This window comes from Leiobunum rupestre, chromosome 6, assembly GCF_980474605.1.
Source record: "Leiobunum rupestre chromosome 6, qqLeiRupe1.1.hap1, whole genome shotgun sequence".
Taxonomy (NCBI): domain Eukaryota; kingdom Metazoa; phylum Arthropoda; class Arachnida; order Opiliones; family Sclerosomatidae; genus Leiobunum; species Leiobunum rupestre.
This window is the reverse complement of record NC_143389.1, coordinates 60,035,506-60,053,827: the sequence shown is the minus strand read 5'-3', so window position 1 is coordinate 60,053,827 and position 18,322 is coordinate 60,035,506. Positions and strand designations below refer to the sequence as shown.

Here is an 18,322-nt window from a genome sequence, read left to right as displayed (position 1 = left end):
AAAACTTTTTGTTTGCTTTTATATAAAGCTTAACAGGAAAATTACAATTATAAAACCCAATTAATTTAAAATATTAAAAACTTGATATATCTATATAAAACGCTTTTTCCCTAATCTTTTCTGAATAAGAATGATGATATCTTATTTGCAGTGTTTGCGGAAATTTCTTTTGACGTCTTTGGCGCCTTGCTTTTCGGTATGTCTTCACTCTCTTTTGCTTGTTTTTCCGCTTTCCTCTTTGTTGAGGCCCCTCCATTGACTCTTGAACTTTTAGATTTCTTCAAAAGGTAAAATTAAAAGAGTAAACTTAAAGGTTTATTAAAACCCTGCAATATAAGATATTAATAAGTACATTATTAGATTCTACAACAGGTGTAGATTTTTTTTTAGAGTTCTTTTCATCCAGACTATTTTGGAAGATAGAATCAATTCCTCCAATGGACTTTTTCTTCTGGGTAGAAATTTGAAATGGATTTTTCTTTTCTGAGTCCAATGGGATTTCAGAATTTTTTTCTAATTCTTCATCACAACTTTCTACTAAATTTGAGTATATGGTTAAAAATTTAAATTAACGGAGTTAAGAAAATTAAAAGATATACCATGATCATCATCATCATTAATAGCATCTATTGCATCATTATTAGCATCTATTGAATTTTCATTAATATTTGACCTACGAAAGTTGGAAAATCTTGTAGCAGAACTTTTGCTTAAAGGTTTAGGTCTAATCAAACTTTCATTCGCATTGGAAAGCCTGTTTTCAATTTTAAGAAAATAAATACACAAATATTATGTCAAAATTGATGATATTACCTAGAGTGTAACACAGATTTAGTCAAAGGACTATTAGTTATCAGATCTGTTTCTTCCTTTTCTTCTTCACTTAGAGCAAGTTCTCCGGATTCCTCTTTTTGCTTTTGATAAGCAACTTCCCCCAGTTTCTCAGCCAAAGCAATGCACCGACTTTGCATAGCATACTGAATTGCTCCTTGAACAAACCTGGATGATGGCATTAATCCTCCTATCTCCAAAGCGCGATACTCACGTTCTGACCTGGCAGAAAGCTATAAACATAAAACACAGATAAAATTTAAAAAATAATTTTGAAAACTTGCATAATACTTACAGCAAACAGCTTCATTAGATTATCAACAACTTTTCTTTTGGAAATGTCTAACTCAGCATCTACTTCGAAATCGTCTTTAAGTAGTTTTTCTAGCAAGACACTTAAGTAACTGAAGCGACAGTGCTCTTCTTCAAAGCGGCCTTTTTCTGTAGAAAGCTCGCAAAAAGGCATTTTAAATGGAAGAACTGCGAGAGATGGTTTAGGAAGGGTTGGAGGATAGCGAGCCCCCTTGCACAAGATGCACCTGAAAAAGCAATACAATTTAATCTTGCAAAAGGAAGATATGTTTTAGGTTAAATTTACCTTATTTGCTGGGTTATTTCACTCAATCCCACCAAAAAATACGTATCTGACTTTCCCTTAATCTAATTTAAATAACAAATACCAATAATAAGACTTTAAACATTTAAATTCCTAAAACTTACATTTTCTTTAGTATTCAAAATTGGTGTCCAAGAGGAATTAATTAACAGACGAACAACCCCTTTGGAATCTACAGAAGATGGAGTTCCTTCATCTGAATATCTACAATTGATTATATTTATTATTTATAGTAGGGATATGTGGATAACCATTTACTAAGGGATGTGCAGTTAACCATTTACTAAGGGATGTGCGAATAACCATTTACCAAAGCTTATCAGTTCGGATAACGTCTTTCGAAAAAAATCGAAATTCGTTTTCGAAGCTTATAAAGTATTTGATAATTTCGGTTATCGATTTATTACTCAAAATTTTTATTTTTTAATTCAGTTAATCGATTTCACAGACTGGCTTACCGATTATTTGAATTACCTACTAAATATCCGAATAACAAAAATAAATATCGAGTATTCGAGTTATTTTAACGTTTGAAGTCGTTTTGCCAACCAAAAATAGGGGGGGGGGAGACAGGTGGGGAGCAGAGGTAGAGGAGCCTAACCAAAGTGACGTCAGCGGTTGTTTGAAAACACGTTGGGCCGGCGATTAGGGGGGGTGAAGAAGCCGCGTGCTTGAAAGAGGTTTTAGTTTTACTTTCTACTCTCTAACGTCATTCTCGCCAACTTTTTAATTTCTTTGTTTGAAGAAAGAAAAACTAAGGCTTTATCAATAAACCGACTTTCTTTTGTATGTTAATGGCTAATCATTTAGTATACTAATTAAAAAGATTAATTGATTTGTTTTTGAAAAAAAAATTAATCGATTAGGAAACTGAAAATTTTCAAAATTGAAACCAATAACCATTTTCCAAGTTTCCATAAACCAATAACCAAACCTAAATTTTAAATTTAACTGTTATTAATCAGTCCCAAATAACATTATTCGCACATCCCTAATTTATAGGTTTTTCCACACAGTAATGCTTGGAATCTTCAAATTAAGTTACCCCAGCCAAGCCAGGGTCGATTTTGGACTAAGTGGCAAGAATTGACTGCTTTTCTGGACTAGTTTTCCTTTATGGTAAGAATACGTTAATATTCCCAAATCTTGACCATCTTCAAGACCCGCTGAATGGTGATAAGCAACAAGCAATGTTTTTTCAAAGGAACTCAGTGTAACAACAGGGCCAGGGATCGAGTAAACCGCCAACTGTATACCTCCTATGGTAAACAGTCGCAAAAAATACAGATTCGTGACGCAAACGACCCAATTTTTGCCCAAAGCCACTGCCTAAATGGAAAACAAATTAAAGCCTAAAGCACAGTATGAAAGGCATTTCATTACTTCAATTTGTTCTTCCTCAGGCATTTCTACCATCCACTCTCGATTTGAATCCCAGGTTCCAAAATGATGACATATTAGCGTACTAAACAAATTTCACAGATAAGTAGTTTAAAATATACGCAAACAAATTTAATGAAACTGACCTTGATTTTTCATTTTCCATCGGACATGCCAAAACCAAACCATCTTCAGAGAGAGCAGCCAGTGTGTGACCAATTGTGTTTGTTAAGTGAATGGCATGATGAACAGAGGTATCATGGAATTCAACATCAATAGAATTTTCTTCTTCAGTATTGTAACAGCGGACAATGCCGATATTATTCCACAACTAAAGAGCAGCAGAATTAAAATTTTCAATTTATTTATGTCATAAACCTAGATAAAATACCATATATCGATGTTGGTAAAAAATGGGACTGGAACCAGGTTGAAAAGCAGGTTGCACTATGTTCAAAGGAACTTTTTGGTGAACTATTTCTTTAACAGGTTGCGCAACAGAAGTCTCTTTCATATCCCCAGTTTTCTTATCAGCTTCCTTCTCTTGGGAACCAAATATTTTGGGCTCATATACAGCTTTTATCGCTCCAATATCAATAGCTAAATAAATACAAAATTACAACAAATTAACATTGACAAAAATAGATATTACCCACCATTAGAATCATCATCGTCATTATCTTCAATCTTGTTCAGCATTTTCTTTGGTTTTAATTTGATAGGGCTATCCGGATCACCAAATGAATCGTCATTTGCAAAAATGTCTTTGAAATCATTTTGCGTAACATCAGTCTATAACAGATAGAAAATATTAATTTAATTTGGAAAATTTTATTTGAACCTCTTTTACATTGTTAGTAGTTTTCTTCGCAACTACGTCAATGTTTTCTATAATGCCCATTTGACCCTGATTGTCTGTGTACAAAAGATCCAATTGATTCTTTGGGCGCCAAGCTAAGCAACAAATTCCAAGATCATTAAGATGCTTATTCCTGTGAAGTACTTTCTTGGTAGAAAAATCCCAAATAACAATTTTCCCATCAAAACTAGAAGCGGCTAGGAATTTCCCACAATTTGAGAAAGAAGTTACACAGACAGTCTGAAAGAATACAAAAAAGTAGCTGAAGTAAATTTCTATTTACGTAATACGCAGACAATAATACTTCAGTAAAGGAAGAATCTTTCAGAGTAGTTTGAAGAGTCCAAGTGTTCCTCTCATAAATGTGAATTTCATTATTTACTGGTACAACAAGATGCTAATTACAAAAAATTAAGATTAAACTGATTTAATATTAATCACAAAATCAAATTTACTCACCGATCCTTTAATTGAATGCCAAGATATTCTAGCTTGAGATTTTGAAGCACTTTAGAGGAATAAATACAAAAATGAATCATTTAAAAATATCAGTTATTGAAATTAACAACTAACTTGTAATCATTTGATTTAGGTAATAAATTCCAACTTTGAACGCATTCTTCAGTTTCTAAGCTCCAAACTTTCACTGTTCCATCACAGCTGGAGGATGCCTAAAACACATATAAACAATGCAGAAAAATTTAACAAACAACAGGAAATACCTACCACATATTGGTGAAGGGGATCAACAGCCACACTAAGAACAGGAGCATCATGACCTAGTAGTGTAATTCGCCTCTCTGTTCCTATTTTGGCTACTTTGATTTGAAAATCGCTACAAAATTTCTAACTATTATAAATAATTAAAACTCTTATACAAAAAGATCAACTTAACATACCCACTCCCCATAGCCAAGTACATTCCTTCGAGATCGCAGTGAATATGGTGAGAAAAATCGGTAAATCTCGAAATGATGCTATCTGGAGCTCCATCAGGGAAAGAGTAAGAATGGACAGATTTGTTACCTAAAGAAACAAAAAATTTGTCTCCCTGACAGAAGCAATAATTTTTGAATAAATAAATTTTATAAGTGGCCTCTAATTCTTTAAGTAATGTTACCTGAATGGCGATGGAATATGCACTATCTGAGATATGATGCGAGACAGGGTCATCATCATCAAAACCATCCCATATTCTTACTTCACCGTCAGACCCACAACTTAAAATGTACCTAAATCAAATTCAAATGCCACTTAGTCAGAGAAGTTTCATACTTTCTAAATATAAAGTTGTTTATAGAAATAAAATCAAAGGAAGAGACTAAATATGGGTCACCATCACTCCTATTTATATATTATAAATATATAATTATATTATTCGAATTCTTTGTACCTTCCAGATTCATCGAAGCAAGCTTCAGTTTGACCGTCACTATGCCCGAAACGCAAATTCCTTTGATCCATATTAAGTTATTAAACTTTTAATTAAAACCAACACCGCTTCTCACGCCTTGTTGTCGTCTCTCGTCTGTCACTTTTCCCGCCAAGTGCGTAACACAATTACACACGTGAGGGGAACATACGCACCACCTATATCAAAATAGCAGCGCGAATTTTGAAACCAATATATTTGGTTCTTAGCGCGATTCTTTCATTCTCACCCTCACATGATGATACATCACATACAAAATTTTAATCCTCAGAGTCAACATGCCCAATGACAATGAATTCGTCCTAATTTCAATCCCCAAGGTTAATAATTTCCAGGACGTAGATAATTTCTACAATACAAAAATTATAACTGTAACACTTGGAAGTATTTCGAAACGCGTCAAATTACAGTATCTGATGCAAAACTGGGTAGGGGTAAGGAAGGATAAGTTACTATAGAGCATTTTCTTTGATCTCTCGAGATAACTACATAACACGGCTAAATTCATTCAAGGACGATTCATTTAAAGTCCGACCTTCGGAGCGGAAGACGCCAAAGTACTTGTCCGTCTCTTTCTAGTATCCGCGGGACCGCGTGATACAAAGCGGTCCGTGGAAAAAAATAAAATTTAAGTGGCTTATTACATTACAACCAACGTGTATATTTTGCATATACCCAAGTAGTTCAAAAATTGTACAGTTGTAAAGGGGCAGTTCGAGACTGCTAAGCTTAAAAATTAGTCAACCAGTCACCGTTTTGTTATTCCATCAAAATCAATAGAAGTGACAATGTAAAGGCAAAGTATTCGATAAAATTCTCGAAGGGTTGAAATTTGAGCAGGCCTAACTTAAAAAATGTAGTTGTAGAGTCAAAGTTTCCACGAGAAAACCTCGAGAATCTTAACCTCATCTCGTTATCGGTATTTACCCTTTCCTTTATCCGCTACTCGTTGCAAATACTACATTTTTCTTTCACGAGCGTTAGAAGTGTTGATGGAGATACGGGCTGATACCTAGTTACGCTAGCCGCAATTTTTAGGGTTTTAGGTTGTGACAGGACGCGCGATTTCGATATAGATCTCTGATAAATAAAATAGTTTAATACCACAAACCTTTTAGTAACATTTCACTTAAAAAGAAGTTAAAATGTCTTCGAGATTATGACAAATGCGTTTGCTAATTCCGTCACTCACTATCTTTGAAGAATGATAAAAAAATACAATTCGATGATATTGTTAAATTGGGTTAGAATCTTGAATCAAAGCGAGCGAGGTTTCGGAGTGAGCTAGCGTCCCTGACCTCTATAAATGAATCATTTCAAAACTGGCCACAATTGTCTATTAATAAGTAGCAACAAAAGCCTATAATAACTCTCTTCGGGCGGAAGTATGAAAGCTTAGTTAAAACGGGAAGTTAAAGACAAAATGTTCCACACTGCGACGATATAACTTTGGAGGAAGAAATTTTGGGCACTGCAATTTTCCGCGATGTTTGCAGGTTCAAATCTCGGCTTTGACCATGCTGAAAATTATCATTATAGAGTAGTATCGCTCTGTAGCTTTGGGCTATGGCCGCCATTTTGAGGGCAGTTTTTTATCTATAGGAAAAAGCATGGGTGACGTCGACATACGTCACGTCGATATTACTCTATAAACACATGATTATAATAAAAAATATGTCATTTATAAAATGTTTAGATGTTAAAATTTTCAGTGGTTAATTTTTTAATCAGAGCTTTGATTTTATAGATTACGACCAAACTCTGGTTTTGAACACGTTACGGGTATTGGAGTTTTCATACTTTTATCCGAAAATGATTTTATAAACTTTTGGTATAACATAATCTTCCGACTTTAGTCAATCAATAAAAGATAATTGTATTTTATTTTATTTTGTTTTGATTAAATTATAAATAATGTATCGTTCCTCGGAGCTACAATTTCATAATTTACATTTCGGTTTAAAGGGAATATAACAAACATCGCGTTCTTTACTTTTCGTATTGCCTCCGCAACAAACCACTAAACAGCGTCAATGTTGGAACTCTTTTAAAGTGGGGTGACATAAATACAGGTTATATTCCCTTTAAGAATAACGCGGAAAATGTTGGCGTTAAAGCAATAGTGTATAATATTGTAACATAAGTGTGACACTTCCTATTCTTCACATGCGAAATTTTTACCGAGAGCTATTCGGTCCGCTCGCTCTCGTGTCGCACTTAGCCTTTAACAAACTTATGGAACAATATTATAAACTTATGGTTAATGGGAATATAACCTCAACGTTTTCTTTATGGAAGACGCGTAATTTGAGCAAGAATTCACTAACTAGCGCCAGAAATATTTAAAGCCTTATAATGGAGAGGACAATATTGGGAGTTAAAGGGGGCAAAACAGCTAAACCCTAACAAATTTAAAGTAATGATAAAAGTTATGAAATTTGTTAGGGTTTAGTTTTTTTCCCCCTTTTTATTATGGACTATTCTACATTTTCGCGTAAATTAACTGCATTATAGTCCAAACGTAGTTTTTATTAACTTTAACTTATCGTACAATATTGGGAGTGTTCGTGTTCCAAACCAAATTCTATTCCCTTTATCTACACATTCAAAACAAACTGAAGGGGTATAATTAGAGCATAGCGCCGATTTAATTTTGGTCGGCGGCGGCGTTTCGCGTAAATCACCCGGCGGCGGTGCGGCGCGCCGATTTTTCAAAAATCCTCGGCGGGGTTGAATTTTTTCGGTGGCGGCGGCGCAAAGGGGCAAAAGTTTCTCCTCCCTTTTGAAAATTTTGAAAAAAAAAATCCAAAATGTTTTTGAAGGAAAAAAAATATAGTTAAGTAGAAAATCTCCAAAAAATAATTCGGCTGAGGAATCAAAATTTATCGGCGGCGGCGCGCTGAAAAGTAAACCAGATGAAATATCGGCGACTGCAGCGTTGAATCGACGGCACTAGGCTCTAGGTACAATCACCACCTTTCTTAACGGAAATAAATTAGTAAGTTTTATATCTTAAAAAAATATATATTGAAATAAGGAATTAAAGGTGGATCTACGAATTTCATATTTATGCCACCAGGTTTAACGGAAACTATGGGTGATTGGCGCTATAGTTACATTTTAAAACAGGCATAGCACGGGTTAGCAGGCTATTTTCCTATTTAGTACACGCTCCTTTTAATAATGTTAGTTTAGACCAGGGTTTCGTATAAGCTCTCAAACAGGAGTACGACTTTAAACAACGTCATCATAACATCTTATTTCCTTTCGTTTTAGCCTAACTGCGCATGAGCGAAACAATATTGCGAGCTCTGATTTGATTCATACATATAAGAGACCGTGTTTTCTTATCCGGAGCCTAACAACACTACACACATAAAAATATTAAAAAAACGGCTGTGGTGATTGAAGCAATTTCAATACGTATAAGGTTCAAAAGCCAGCGAGCATTGTCATCTCTACCGTGCCTAGATAAAACTGGAAAAGGAGAGAGCAAATCTGCGGAGAAATAAAGAAAAGATAACCCTAAAGAGGCCACGGAGAACGGTTGTTCGTTTGGAATAAAAACAGAAGAAGTAAAAAAAAACTACAATGTCTCGATAAGGCGCCATTGGTCTCCCTCCCCTCCCCTCGTCGCGCTCTTCAAGATTATTAGATAACCGCGCGTCTTGGGAGCTACTCGGAAACTAAGGGTCACGTGACGATCCCAATGAGTCTATAAAGCGGAGCCCCGGTCGTCCGCAGCTCCCATTGTCGACACTTCGCTCGGGTTTTTACCATAGTTGTAGTCTTCTCATCAGCTTCGTTTTAAAAGCGCGATCCCCGCCAACCACCATAGTCGAATTTAACTAAAAAATGTTGTCCTGGATAACCATCCTTTTGGCCTGTGTGGCAGCCAGCTCGGCCCTTATGGGAACCCCTAACCTCTCAGAATGTAAGTTGTAATATTTACTTTATTTTAAAGGTTAGAAAATGACATCATGACCAGTAGCGTAGCCAGAAATTTGTCAAATGGAGGGTCAGACTGTAAAATTTAAGATGGAGTAAACATTTTGGATAATCAAAGTTACTTACAAGGCCCCTTGTCTTGCCTCTGGTTATTCTCAAACGTTACCAGTAGAAAGTGGTGAAAAATCATCTCAGCAAGACGGAGAAATCTTTGTAGGGATAAAGGAGGGTTTCTCTATAATAAAGAGCTACCAGAGTGCCATTTGTTATTCATTTCAAAGGTAGTCGTCAGTCGTGCAGTACTACCAGTAGCCAAATTTGATTTTTGTTAATTAATTTAAAGGCGCGTTATTCTAAATTTATTTTGGGAATATTAATAAAATAAGATTCTTTGGAAAATCATGATTTCAATGAGTACAGTGATAATTCATTTCTCAAAAACATTGAAAGCTTCAAAATCACATTTTGCGCTCTTCGGAATAATTTTTGACTACTCTTTGCTACGAAATGATTTTCACATTTCACCGTCTTCTTAATAGACTGTTTTTAGAATCGTATCTTGTTCTCTATAAGGACCTTTTCCATAATTCCGTATAATCTGCCAACTATTTATATTTAAATTACGAGCGAAATTAATAAATTAAAAAATTAATTAAACTTAAGAGACTTTGTTTTACAGGTAAGAGGGTCGTCCCGAGCAAGACTACGAATATGGTGATGCAAGTTTCCGACTGCGACAACCCCGATCGATGCCTCCTCGTCAGAAACACCACCCACACCGTCCAATTCACCTTCTGTAAGTAATATTATCCCCACTGGTTTAAGGGGTTTTCCCTCGAGTTCTTCGGTTTCCCCTTCCATAAAAACTTGTTGAGGTTAACGGTAATAGCTAGTGTAGGGAGCTGTTGGCTCGAACGCGTGGTATGCAGGTTGCCACCACCCTCCTACGCGTTGTAACCCGGCCACCTGAATTAATGGCTTCAAAAGTAGCTTGACGACTTAGGCCTAAGGTGGTGCCTTGGGTATTAGCCTAGCCTAGCTAGCTAATATTAAAACGACCTCGAGAAAATTTCTAGCTTAATGCCAGAAACGTTCAGACGATTCGCTAATTGAAACTTACAAATTAAGGTCAAAAGGAACTTTCTCAAGTTTGATACCTCTTCATTTTAGAACTAGGTTAGGAGAAACTTTAATCGGACAATTATCTAATTGGAACCGTCCATTTAAGGTCAAATACTATCCTAGATAACTAGAGCATTTAGCTCGCTGACTCGGGCCTATTGCGGTGTCTTGGGTATTAGCCTAGCTAATTGTTATTGACTACATCGAAACCTCTTTTGCTATTTTGACAACATCGCAACCTCTCTTTTTTTAGTTTAAAATATTTAATTAATATTAAACTGTTCCGAACTTTTAACTATCCGAGTACTTTATCGTAAAGCTGCGACGCGATACGATATTTGAAGTAGTTTGAGAGTTAAAAGAGCGGTGTATGCAAAAAGCTTAAAAGTTGGCTCCCACCCGTTTCTTTGTTCATTCTAACCGATAAATAACTATTAAAATGGAAACAAATATATGATAATGAGAAAAGTACTCCGGATATAGAATTAAGGATATTTATTAAAGATATAGTTCAAAACACAATATTGGATCTCAAAATAAATACAAAAAAACGCTCTTAATTTTAAAGAACGCTTAAGTTTTTGGAGTTTTTGAGAGTTTCCGCTTAGCGATAACTCGAATTTATGATATATACAAGCTAAGGTATAATCTGTCTAGATTTTTTGCAATATATTATGAGAAACTGCAATGTACAAAACTGTAGGTTTTGCGATTTTTAAACAAAAACTGATTTAAGGATAACTAATAATCATACGTGATAAATTATATCAGAGGTTTATAATATATTTATTTATTTTGGGCTAATAAAATGTAACATGTACCTTCCAATTCAAACCGCGGATGTGTACACTGTATAGTGGCCCAAAATTTATCGCGTATATTACTTCACTTTACGACGTAGTTTGTTGCGCACTATTTTCTACGAACGTACATGTTTCGAGCAAATAACATTACATTTATACTTCGGAGAGTAACCACATTGAAACGATTTTCGTGCTCGAAGAGTAAGCTTCGAGGGGTCGGACATTCACCAAAAATGTGTACTAGATTTCACGTCGGATTTCTTGATTTCCCGTTAGGTTTTAAGATTACACGTCAGATTTCTCGATTTCTTGCCGGATTTGTCGATTTTTCATCGGATTTCGTGATTTTGCAATTTCTCATCGGATTTTTCGATTTTGAAATTTCTCGATTTCTCATCGGATTTTTCGATTTTGAAATTTCTCGATTTCTTATCCGATTTCTCGATTTTGAAATTTCTCGATTTCTTATCCGATTTCTCGATTTTGAAATTTCTCGATTTCTTATCCGATTTCTCGATTTTGCAATTTCTCATCGGATTTTTCGATTTTGAAATTTCTCGATTTCTCGTCGGATTTCGCGATTTTGAAATTTCTCGATTTCTTATTCGATTTCGCGATTTTGAAATTTATCGATTTCTTGTCGGATTTCGCGATTTTGAAATTTATCGATTTCTTGTCGGATTTCGCGATTTTGAAATTTCTCGATTTCTTGTCGGATTTCGCGATTTTTAAATTTCTCGATTTCTTGTCGGATTTCGCGATTTGGAAATTTCTCGATTTCTTGTCGGATTTCGGGATTTTGCAATTTCTAGATTTCTCGTCGGATTTCACGATTTTGTAATTTCTCGATTTCTAATCCGATTTCGCGATTTTGTAATTTCTCGATTTTTTGGCCGGATTCCTGGATTTCTTGTCGGATTTCATGATTTTGCAATTTCTCGAAGGATTTCGCGATTTCGTAATTTGTCGATTTCGCGATTTTACAATTTTTTGTCAGATTTCTGGAATTTTTTGCCGGATTTCTGGATTTCTTGCCGGATTTCTTGCCGTATTTTGAGATTTTTAAGAACTCCAGGCTTGGTTTCGGATTTCTTGGAAAGTGTACGGGATTTCTTTGAATGTCCGCAGTGGCGGCGTCAGGAATTTACGCGAGGGTAGGCAAACCAAATAAATGGGCCCCCGACCCGGGACCCCCCTTTTCTCAACGAAATGCTTCAATTAAATTAAGTATAGTGATGTACATGACGAAGAGAAAAGTTCTAACAACAGTAAAACGAGTCCAAATATAACAGAAATGGTTTTATTTACTAGGAGATACCTAAAAAATTTTTGGGGCCCCTTATAGGGTGATTTTGGGGGCCCTCAAAATTTTAAGGTAGGCAGTGGCCTATCTGGCCTACCCCCTAGCGCCGCCACTGAATGTCCGACCTCTCGGTAAGCTCCGTCCACCTAAAAAATCAAATTCCAAAAACTGGCGTCATGACGCCATTGAAGAGCACGCTGGCGACATTTCTCTTGTGACGATGGGAGAACTAAACCATAACGTCCACAGATAGTCTCAACTTAGGCATTCTCCCGACAGTATAAATACATTCTTGTTTGCAAATTATTGAACTTAATTTCCCTATCGCGAATGCTTTTGTGGAGACAGTAAAATACGTAATAAACAGGCAAAACAGCTCTAACCAATAACCCCCTAATAGATCTGCCTATTTAGAACTTGTATTTATGTGTGAAATAATCTATATAGTTTTATCTGTCGATTTCGTTCCCCTTTTGGTCAACAGATTTTAGCTGCTCATTTTTGTTTCCAAAATGAGATCTCGCGTTTTGATATGTAAACTATAATAGACGTGAAATAAAACTAATTTCCAAAAAATGATGTGAATTACTATTATACCTGAAGTATAAAATATATCTCAGTGTTATTACCGCATACTTTTTACTATTTTTCAAAAGTATAATTAATTATAATTCATAATAATCGCTATAATTTTAAAATAGCTGCTGAAACGCTTATGGGAAATGTACTAAACCCCCTAACTTATTCGCGACCGAAAACTATCGCTACGCCCCTTTGGTTCGACATTGAGACATATAGGTAGAGGCTAAAGCAGACGCTATTAGTTTTTCCTCATCGTTATTCGTAAATTTGACTTAATAAATAATGATACTTGCATTTTAATATACTTTTTGCATCGTTTGCTTATATTTTGATAAGTGTATCTTAGGAAAAACGTTCTTATGTCTTTTTAATTCGGTCGCGAATAGGAAATCTTTCACAACATGGTTTCATATGATAAATCTTTTATACATTTAGTTTTTCAATTTACTAGTTTTGCCAACTTTTAGTTCAAACTCGAAGAGTTCTCGGAGTCTGTGCTCCATTAACGGGGGCACGTTACATGTTAAAATCGTATTATAGTGCCATCTATGGCGGAGAGTGTTAAAATTAATTGTTAATTTAAATTACAAAAATTATATATTTTTAATAAGAATTTAAAGTACTATAATTTAGTAATTAATTAATAACTTTTTAAAAAATTTTATTTTTCATAAACTTTATAGTGTCGCCATCTATCTCAAACATTATTAAATAGGAAGGTACCTCGGGTGGATTTCGCCCCTTTTTGCATATTTCCCTGTAGGCAATATGTGAATGCGTCTATAGAGAAATTAAGCAAAACGGTCTAGAAGTTTGAACGACATGCAACGTCGTCAGTACCTTGACATTCTTTTCAACGGCTAAAGAAAACTAATACTAATAAAAATATGGAGCAACAAACACAGCATCAGGGCCGTTTTTACGCACAGGCTATCTAGGCTGCAGCCTAGGGCCCCGCACCACAAAAATTAAAAGCATATAATCAGGTTTTTCGAGGGGTAAGTCACTATCGGATGACCTGTACACCGAGTTCGCGTACTTAGTACTGTTAAAGGAACGGATTTTTAAGAGTTTTTATTAGCACAGTCAGAGGTACGACAGTGTACACCGAGTTCGCGGAGTGACCAACCCCTTGAGGTTATTAGTAATAAAAATTTCTTTAAAAAACGATTTTAGGATTCCCCAGAAGGGCCCGCACCACAGGCAGCGGCGGCGATCGGAAAACATTTCTGTGGGGGCACGGGCCATTATTTTTTTATCAAAAAATCCATATACTTAAAACTTAAGCGAGAAAAGGTACAGCTCTAAATTTTACTAGTATATATATATTTTTTTTTTAAAAGTGTTCTTTCTAATATCTCATCCGTCATTGAATATATTGATAATAAAAGTGAAGTCGATATCTTTGAAAAAATATCTGCGTACATGGATAGATAATTAAGCCTTTCTTGGCCACATACTTTACGAAGGTATTTTAGGTAAAATAGGGAACACGACGCGGCGATTTTCTGTATCAATTTTACGGTTATATCATCTTAATGCTAATTGCGTCTAATATCCAAGGCGAAACCTCAGGCCAAAGTCAACAAGCGTCTTTTAAAGCCATTTAAAAGACTGAATTCGGACACAAATAAAGGCTGTGAGATTATAAATATTCCCTGATTACTATTTTTCCTCAATTTTATTTCTGTGGGGGCTCTGCCCTCGTTTGTTTTTCCCCGTGGGGGCTAGAGCCCCAGAGCCCCCACGGGATCGCCGTCACTGACCACAGGTCAGCTTAGGGGTCTACAGATGCTAGATTCGGCCCTGCACAGCATCCCACACAAGGAAAACGCAACCCGTCAAAAGTCGTACATTTTCTCGCGTACCTTTTTCATTGGTTAGACGCATTTAGCACATGCTGCCGTCGGAAGGGAAAAATTCGGAAATTGTCTTCCCCCTTTCCGTAAAACGCTCAACGTAAAGGTTCGTCCAATGAAATTTGTACACAACATTGCGTTAGCGTGTTTAAAGGCTAGCCGCGATCTCCTTGTGTTTGTTGCTCCTAGATGGCGTGGTCTTCAAGTTACGAAATATTCGAATCCAAAGTTGTAAGCTGGTTTCACACTCGACGAAAAATATGCCGGAAAGACGATAATAAACGCCGAGCTGAAAATTGATTCTCATTCGATATACCGCAGCTAACGTTCAACTTTACTCTGCTAATTTTCCGTCGAGTGTGAAACCAGCTTAATCTATAAACGTCAAAAGAAAATCGTCGAAAATGATCAAGTGACTCGACGTTATTATTAAAAGTTCTAAAACACTTTTGTTCGATTTGTCCCTTTGCAGCTGTCACTCAAGCCACACGTGGTCTGAAGATGTGGGTCTACGGACAGGTGATGAAAGTGCGCGTTCCGTACGTTCGCAACGCTGAACTTTGCAAAAGCACAGTTTCCACTGACGGGATCAAATGCGAGGGAAACGGTCTGGTACCTGGAAAAACCTACATCACCACCTACGAATTCTACATCCGATCCCGATTCCCAGAGGTTTGTACCGCATTCGGCTACTTTGTTACGCTGAAATATAACTAGAATAGTCCATATCGAAACTACCAAAAATAAATAATATATTCTTTACAAAAAGTGTGGTTCCTACGTTAAATTTTCGATGCCCACAAAATGTCTGGCGTAGGCAAATATCAAAGTGCTACGCCCACCTTTCGCGAAGCCGAATTTCTTAAGATCTTAAGAAGTAGTGTCATTGCCCGTTCGAAAAAGGTCCGTGAAATCATAATTATAAAAATAATATTTATTAGCAGACGTTACGATGATTGGTAAGAAAATTCAATTCTGCCGTTAGCACCCTACATTAATTTGTTATAATTTTTCTTTATAAAATAATCTTGAATATTTAGTATAGCTGATTGGTTCTCATTATACCATGTGTTAGAATAGCACGTGGAGGTTGTAAATTTTAAAATAATCATTTGACCGGAAATATTTATTAATTTCAAAATATACTCGTACATAAAGGTTTCAAAACACTTGGCGCCCACCAAAAGTTTTACATTTTGGTACCATTTTGTAACGCGTGTATTTTTATGACCTTGGCCATGTGTTACCGTTGAGGTGAGAGTTAGGCCTTGGTTCATATCCAAAGCTTATTGGAACTCGATTGGAACGCAAATGAAGTAATTATATGTTATGAACCGTATATAAATGACTTAATATAAAGGTAACATTGCTCATAATGTAGTAATAACAGTGGTAATTAATTAATAATTAGATATCCGTTCTAAATTTAAACGTAACTCGCAGCTCGTGGCCATTTTATTTTAGCCGAGCGCCGAGCCTCCCTTCGTACAATCGTACTATTTTTCTGACGTTGTCGTGACTCCGTCTTAAAATAGTTTCTATTGGTTACAGATGATGTCGTCTGCTAAAGAAATTTCATACAAAAACCATAGCCAAAGCTACAGAACTCGCGAAGTTCAACACTTTTTGTTTAGAATGTATTATTTGTTTTTGATACTATTACCAAATATTCATTTCCTAGGTCCACATTTGGCGGGAAAACGAAACTTGGCCATTTTCGGTGTATTTCATACAGCGTTACCAGACGTACGATAATTATAGTATATGTTGATAATTTCGAGCAAATTTTAGGCAGTACGATAATTTCAATTGCGAATTATATAGTAGGCTAATTTCTATAATTCAGTCTGAGAATACGATAATGTTAAAACTGCAACTTTTCATTTAGATTATTTGTTTTAGACAAGATTTTTTCAATAGATTATTCCAAACTTTGCATTTCTCATAACCATAACTTCAACCAAGTTAATATTTCCATGAATTTTAAATTTATTTAAAATTTTCAGGCGTACGATAATTTTATTTTAAGAACCTGGCAACGATGATTTCAAAAAAATACTTTAATCTGACCACACCATTGAGTTGGGAATATTAATCTAGAGATCCAATCAAATCTGCTCCCCGCGAAACAAGTTTTAGAAAATTACGAATGTGCCGTCTCCTCTAAAATGACGAGAAAACGTTATCATATGACCCGTGGCGCCATCGATTATTTTTGAAAAAAAAATATTTTTGCCGGATAACGCGTCTTATTTGAACGAACCATTGAGAGATAGACGGCGCCACGGGTAGAATGATAAAGTTTTCTCGTCATTTGGGAGCAGACGGCAGTATTCTTATTTTTAAAAACTTGTTTCGCTAAATACTAAAATCCGACGTTTTGATTGGACCTCTAGATTAATATTCCCAACTCAATGGACCACACTTCTTTCTTTTTTTTTGGCCGTCTGAGATTTGTTTTGCCTGGCAGAGCTGTTTCTCCACACCGAAAATGGCGGATTTAACTCTTTTCCTAAACTGTTCGGGACTTTTTGACCGTTACTTAAGGTGGTGCCTTGGGTATTAGCATAGCCTTGGCATAGCTGATTATTTAATTATTATTATTATTTATTACTTTGAACTATCGACTAAGATTATTGGTTTCGCAGTGGTTCGTTCCCGTTGAATTCGAACTTGTGGACGGTAGTACGAAGTTATCTTGCACATCTGTTAATGTTAAAATCCAGTAAGTAGGAAAAATTTTATTTCGCCGACGAAATGAGAAAATTAACGGAAACTTAAATTAAAGGTGCAACAAGCAAACCGAAAAGAAATGCAAGTCCTAGGAACGAAGACGTTTTTAGGTCGCGTATCACAGAGAACCTTTGCACGATGTTCAGCTCCCTACTATTCAAATTCGGGAGTTTTTACTGATCATTAATTTTATATTAAAAAAGATAATATTTTTCGAATAATAGCCGTTTACTTCAAATTTTATTTACAAGTGCTTTTTTTCCACCGAGACAACACGTTACTTTCGTTTATAACAGACAGTATAACATGAAATAAACAGCTCTAACCAAAAAACCCCTAATAGATGCCTATTTAGGACTTTTATTTATGTGTGAAATAATCTATAGAGTTGTATCTCTTGATTTCTTTCCCCTTTTTTGTCGACAGATTTTAGTTGCTCATTTTGGTTTCCAAAATGAGATCTCGCGTTTTGATATGTAAACTAATAATATACGTGAAATAAAACTCATTTTCCAAAAAAATTATGTTAATTACTATTATACCTGAAGTATAAAATATATAAAAATATCAATCGTTCAGTGTTGGTTAGAATTACTACAAATTAATTTGATACGAGCAAAATACTTTTACATCTCAAATACGAAAATAACTACGAAGGGTATGTTTATAATAATTAATTTTAGGTTCCGATTCAAGTAATATATAATTATTTCGTCAAAGTAAATGTTATTTTTGATAAATTATAATTACGCAGGAATGTTATGACTACAGGCTATCAAGGTCCTGTTATAAATTAGTTGGCGTAAAATGCTACGGCACCGTCAACAACGGGTTAAATGTATCCCGTCAATAAT

The 18,322-nt window shown here is 35.5% G+C and overlaps 2 protein-coding genes across 4 annotated transcripts; one reads left to right on the top strand and one right to left on the bottom strand.

Annotated features, from left to right (window-relative positions):
• Position 1: 1 nt before the first annotated feature.
• On the bottom strand, positions 2-5,446 carry Ctf4 (Chromosome transmission fidelity 4). Of its 3 annotated transcripts, none has more exons than XM_090177282.1 (21): positions 5,348-5,444; positions 5,080-5,276; positions 4,807-4,918; positions 4,586-4,737; positions 4,413-4,521; positions 4,260-4,357; positions 4,146-4,194; positions 3,991-4,083; positions 3,678-3,926; positions 3,484-3,619; positions 3,219-3,427; positions 2,974-3,158; positions 2,831-2,912; positions 2,493-2,776; positions 1,552-1,651; positions 1,430-1,491; positions 1,127-1,370; positions 814-1,064; positions 600-754; positions 353-537; positions 2-278 (listed from the first exon to the last, which is right to left on the bottom strand). In XM_090177282.1, the coding sequence occupies exons 2-21, from the start codon at positions 5,148-5,150 to the stop codon at positions 111-113; spliced, it is 2,994 nt and encodes a 997-aa protein (XP_090033408.1). In that variant the 5' UTR covers positions 5,151-5,276; positions 5,348-5,444; the 3' UTR covers positions 2-110. The 3 variants fall into 3 exon arrangements, with proteins under 3 accessions (XP_090033408.1, XP_090033409.1, XP_090033411.1); XM_090177283.1 differs by having other exon boundaries at positions 353-534; positions 5,348-5,442; XM_090177285.1 differs by lacking the exons at positions 2-278; positions 353-537; positions 600-754 and having other exon boundaries at positions 899-1,053; positions 5,348-5,446.
• A 3,408-nt stretch (positions 5,447-8,854) lies between these two features.
• On the top strand, positions 8,855-17,689 carry LOC149942879 (NPC intracellular cholesterol transporter 2 homolog a-like). The gene is made up of 5 exons (XM_090177835.1): positions 8,855-9,052; positions 9,746-9,862; positions 15,208-15,407; positions 17,384-17,460; positions 17,524-17,689. Exons 1-5 carry the CDS (start codon positions 8,974-8,976, stop codon positions 17,558-17,560), a joined length of 510 nt encoding a protein of 169 aa, XP_090033961.1. The 5' UTR covers positions 8,855-8,973; the 3' UTR covers positions 17,561-17,689.
• Positions 17,690-18,322: the final 633 nt, after the last annotated feature.

What these genes read in the sequence shown, in the direction of transcription:
- LOC149942879 (XM_090177835.1), top strand. Translation starts at nt 8,974, where the DNA reads ATGTTGTCCTGGATAACCATCCTTTTGGCCTGTGTGGCAGCCAGCTCG. An exon ending in CACCGTCCAATTCACCTTCT is followed by an intron (nt 9,863 to 15,207) that starts GTAAGTAATATT and finishes GTCCCTTTGCAG; the next exon opens with CTGTCACTCAAGCCACACGT. An exon ending in TCCGATCCCGATTCCCAGAG is followed by an intron (nt 15,408 to 17,383) that starts GTTTGTACCGCA and finishes TTGGTTTCGCAG; the next exon opens with TGGTTCGTTCCCGTTGAATT.
- Ctf4 (XM_090177282.1), bottom strand. Translation starts at nt 5,150, where the DNA reads ATGGATCAAAGGAATTTGCGTTTCGGGCATAGTGACGGTCAAACTGAA. An exon ending in AAGATTCTTCCTTTACTGAA is followed by an intron (nt 3,927 to 3,990) that starts GTATTATTGTCT and finishes GTATTCTTTCAG; the next exon opens with ACTGTCTGTGTAACTTCTTT. An exon ending in ATGGAAAATGAAAAATCAAG is followed by an intron (nt 2,913 to 2,973) that starts GTCAGTTTCATT and finishes AAATTTGTTTAG; the next exon opens with TACGCTAATATGTCATCATT.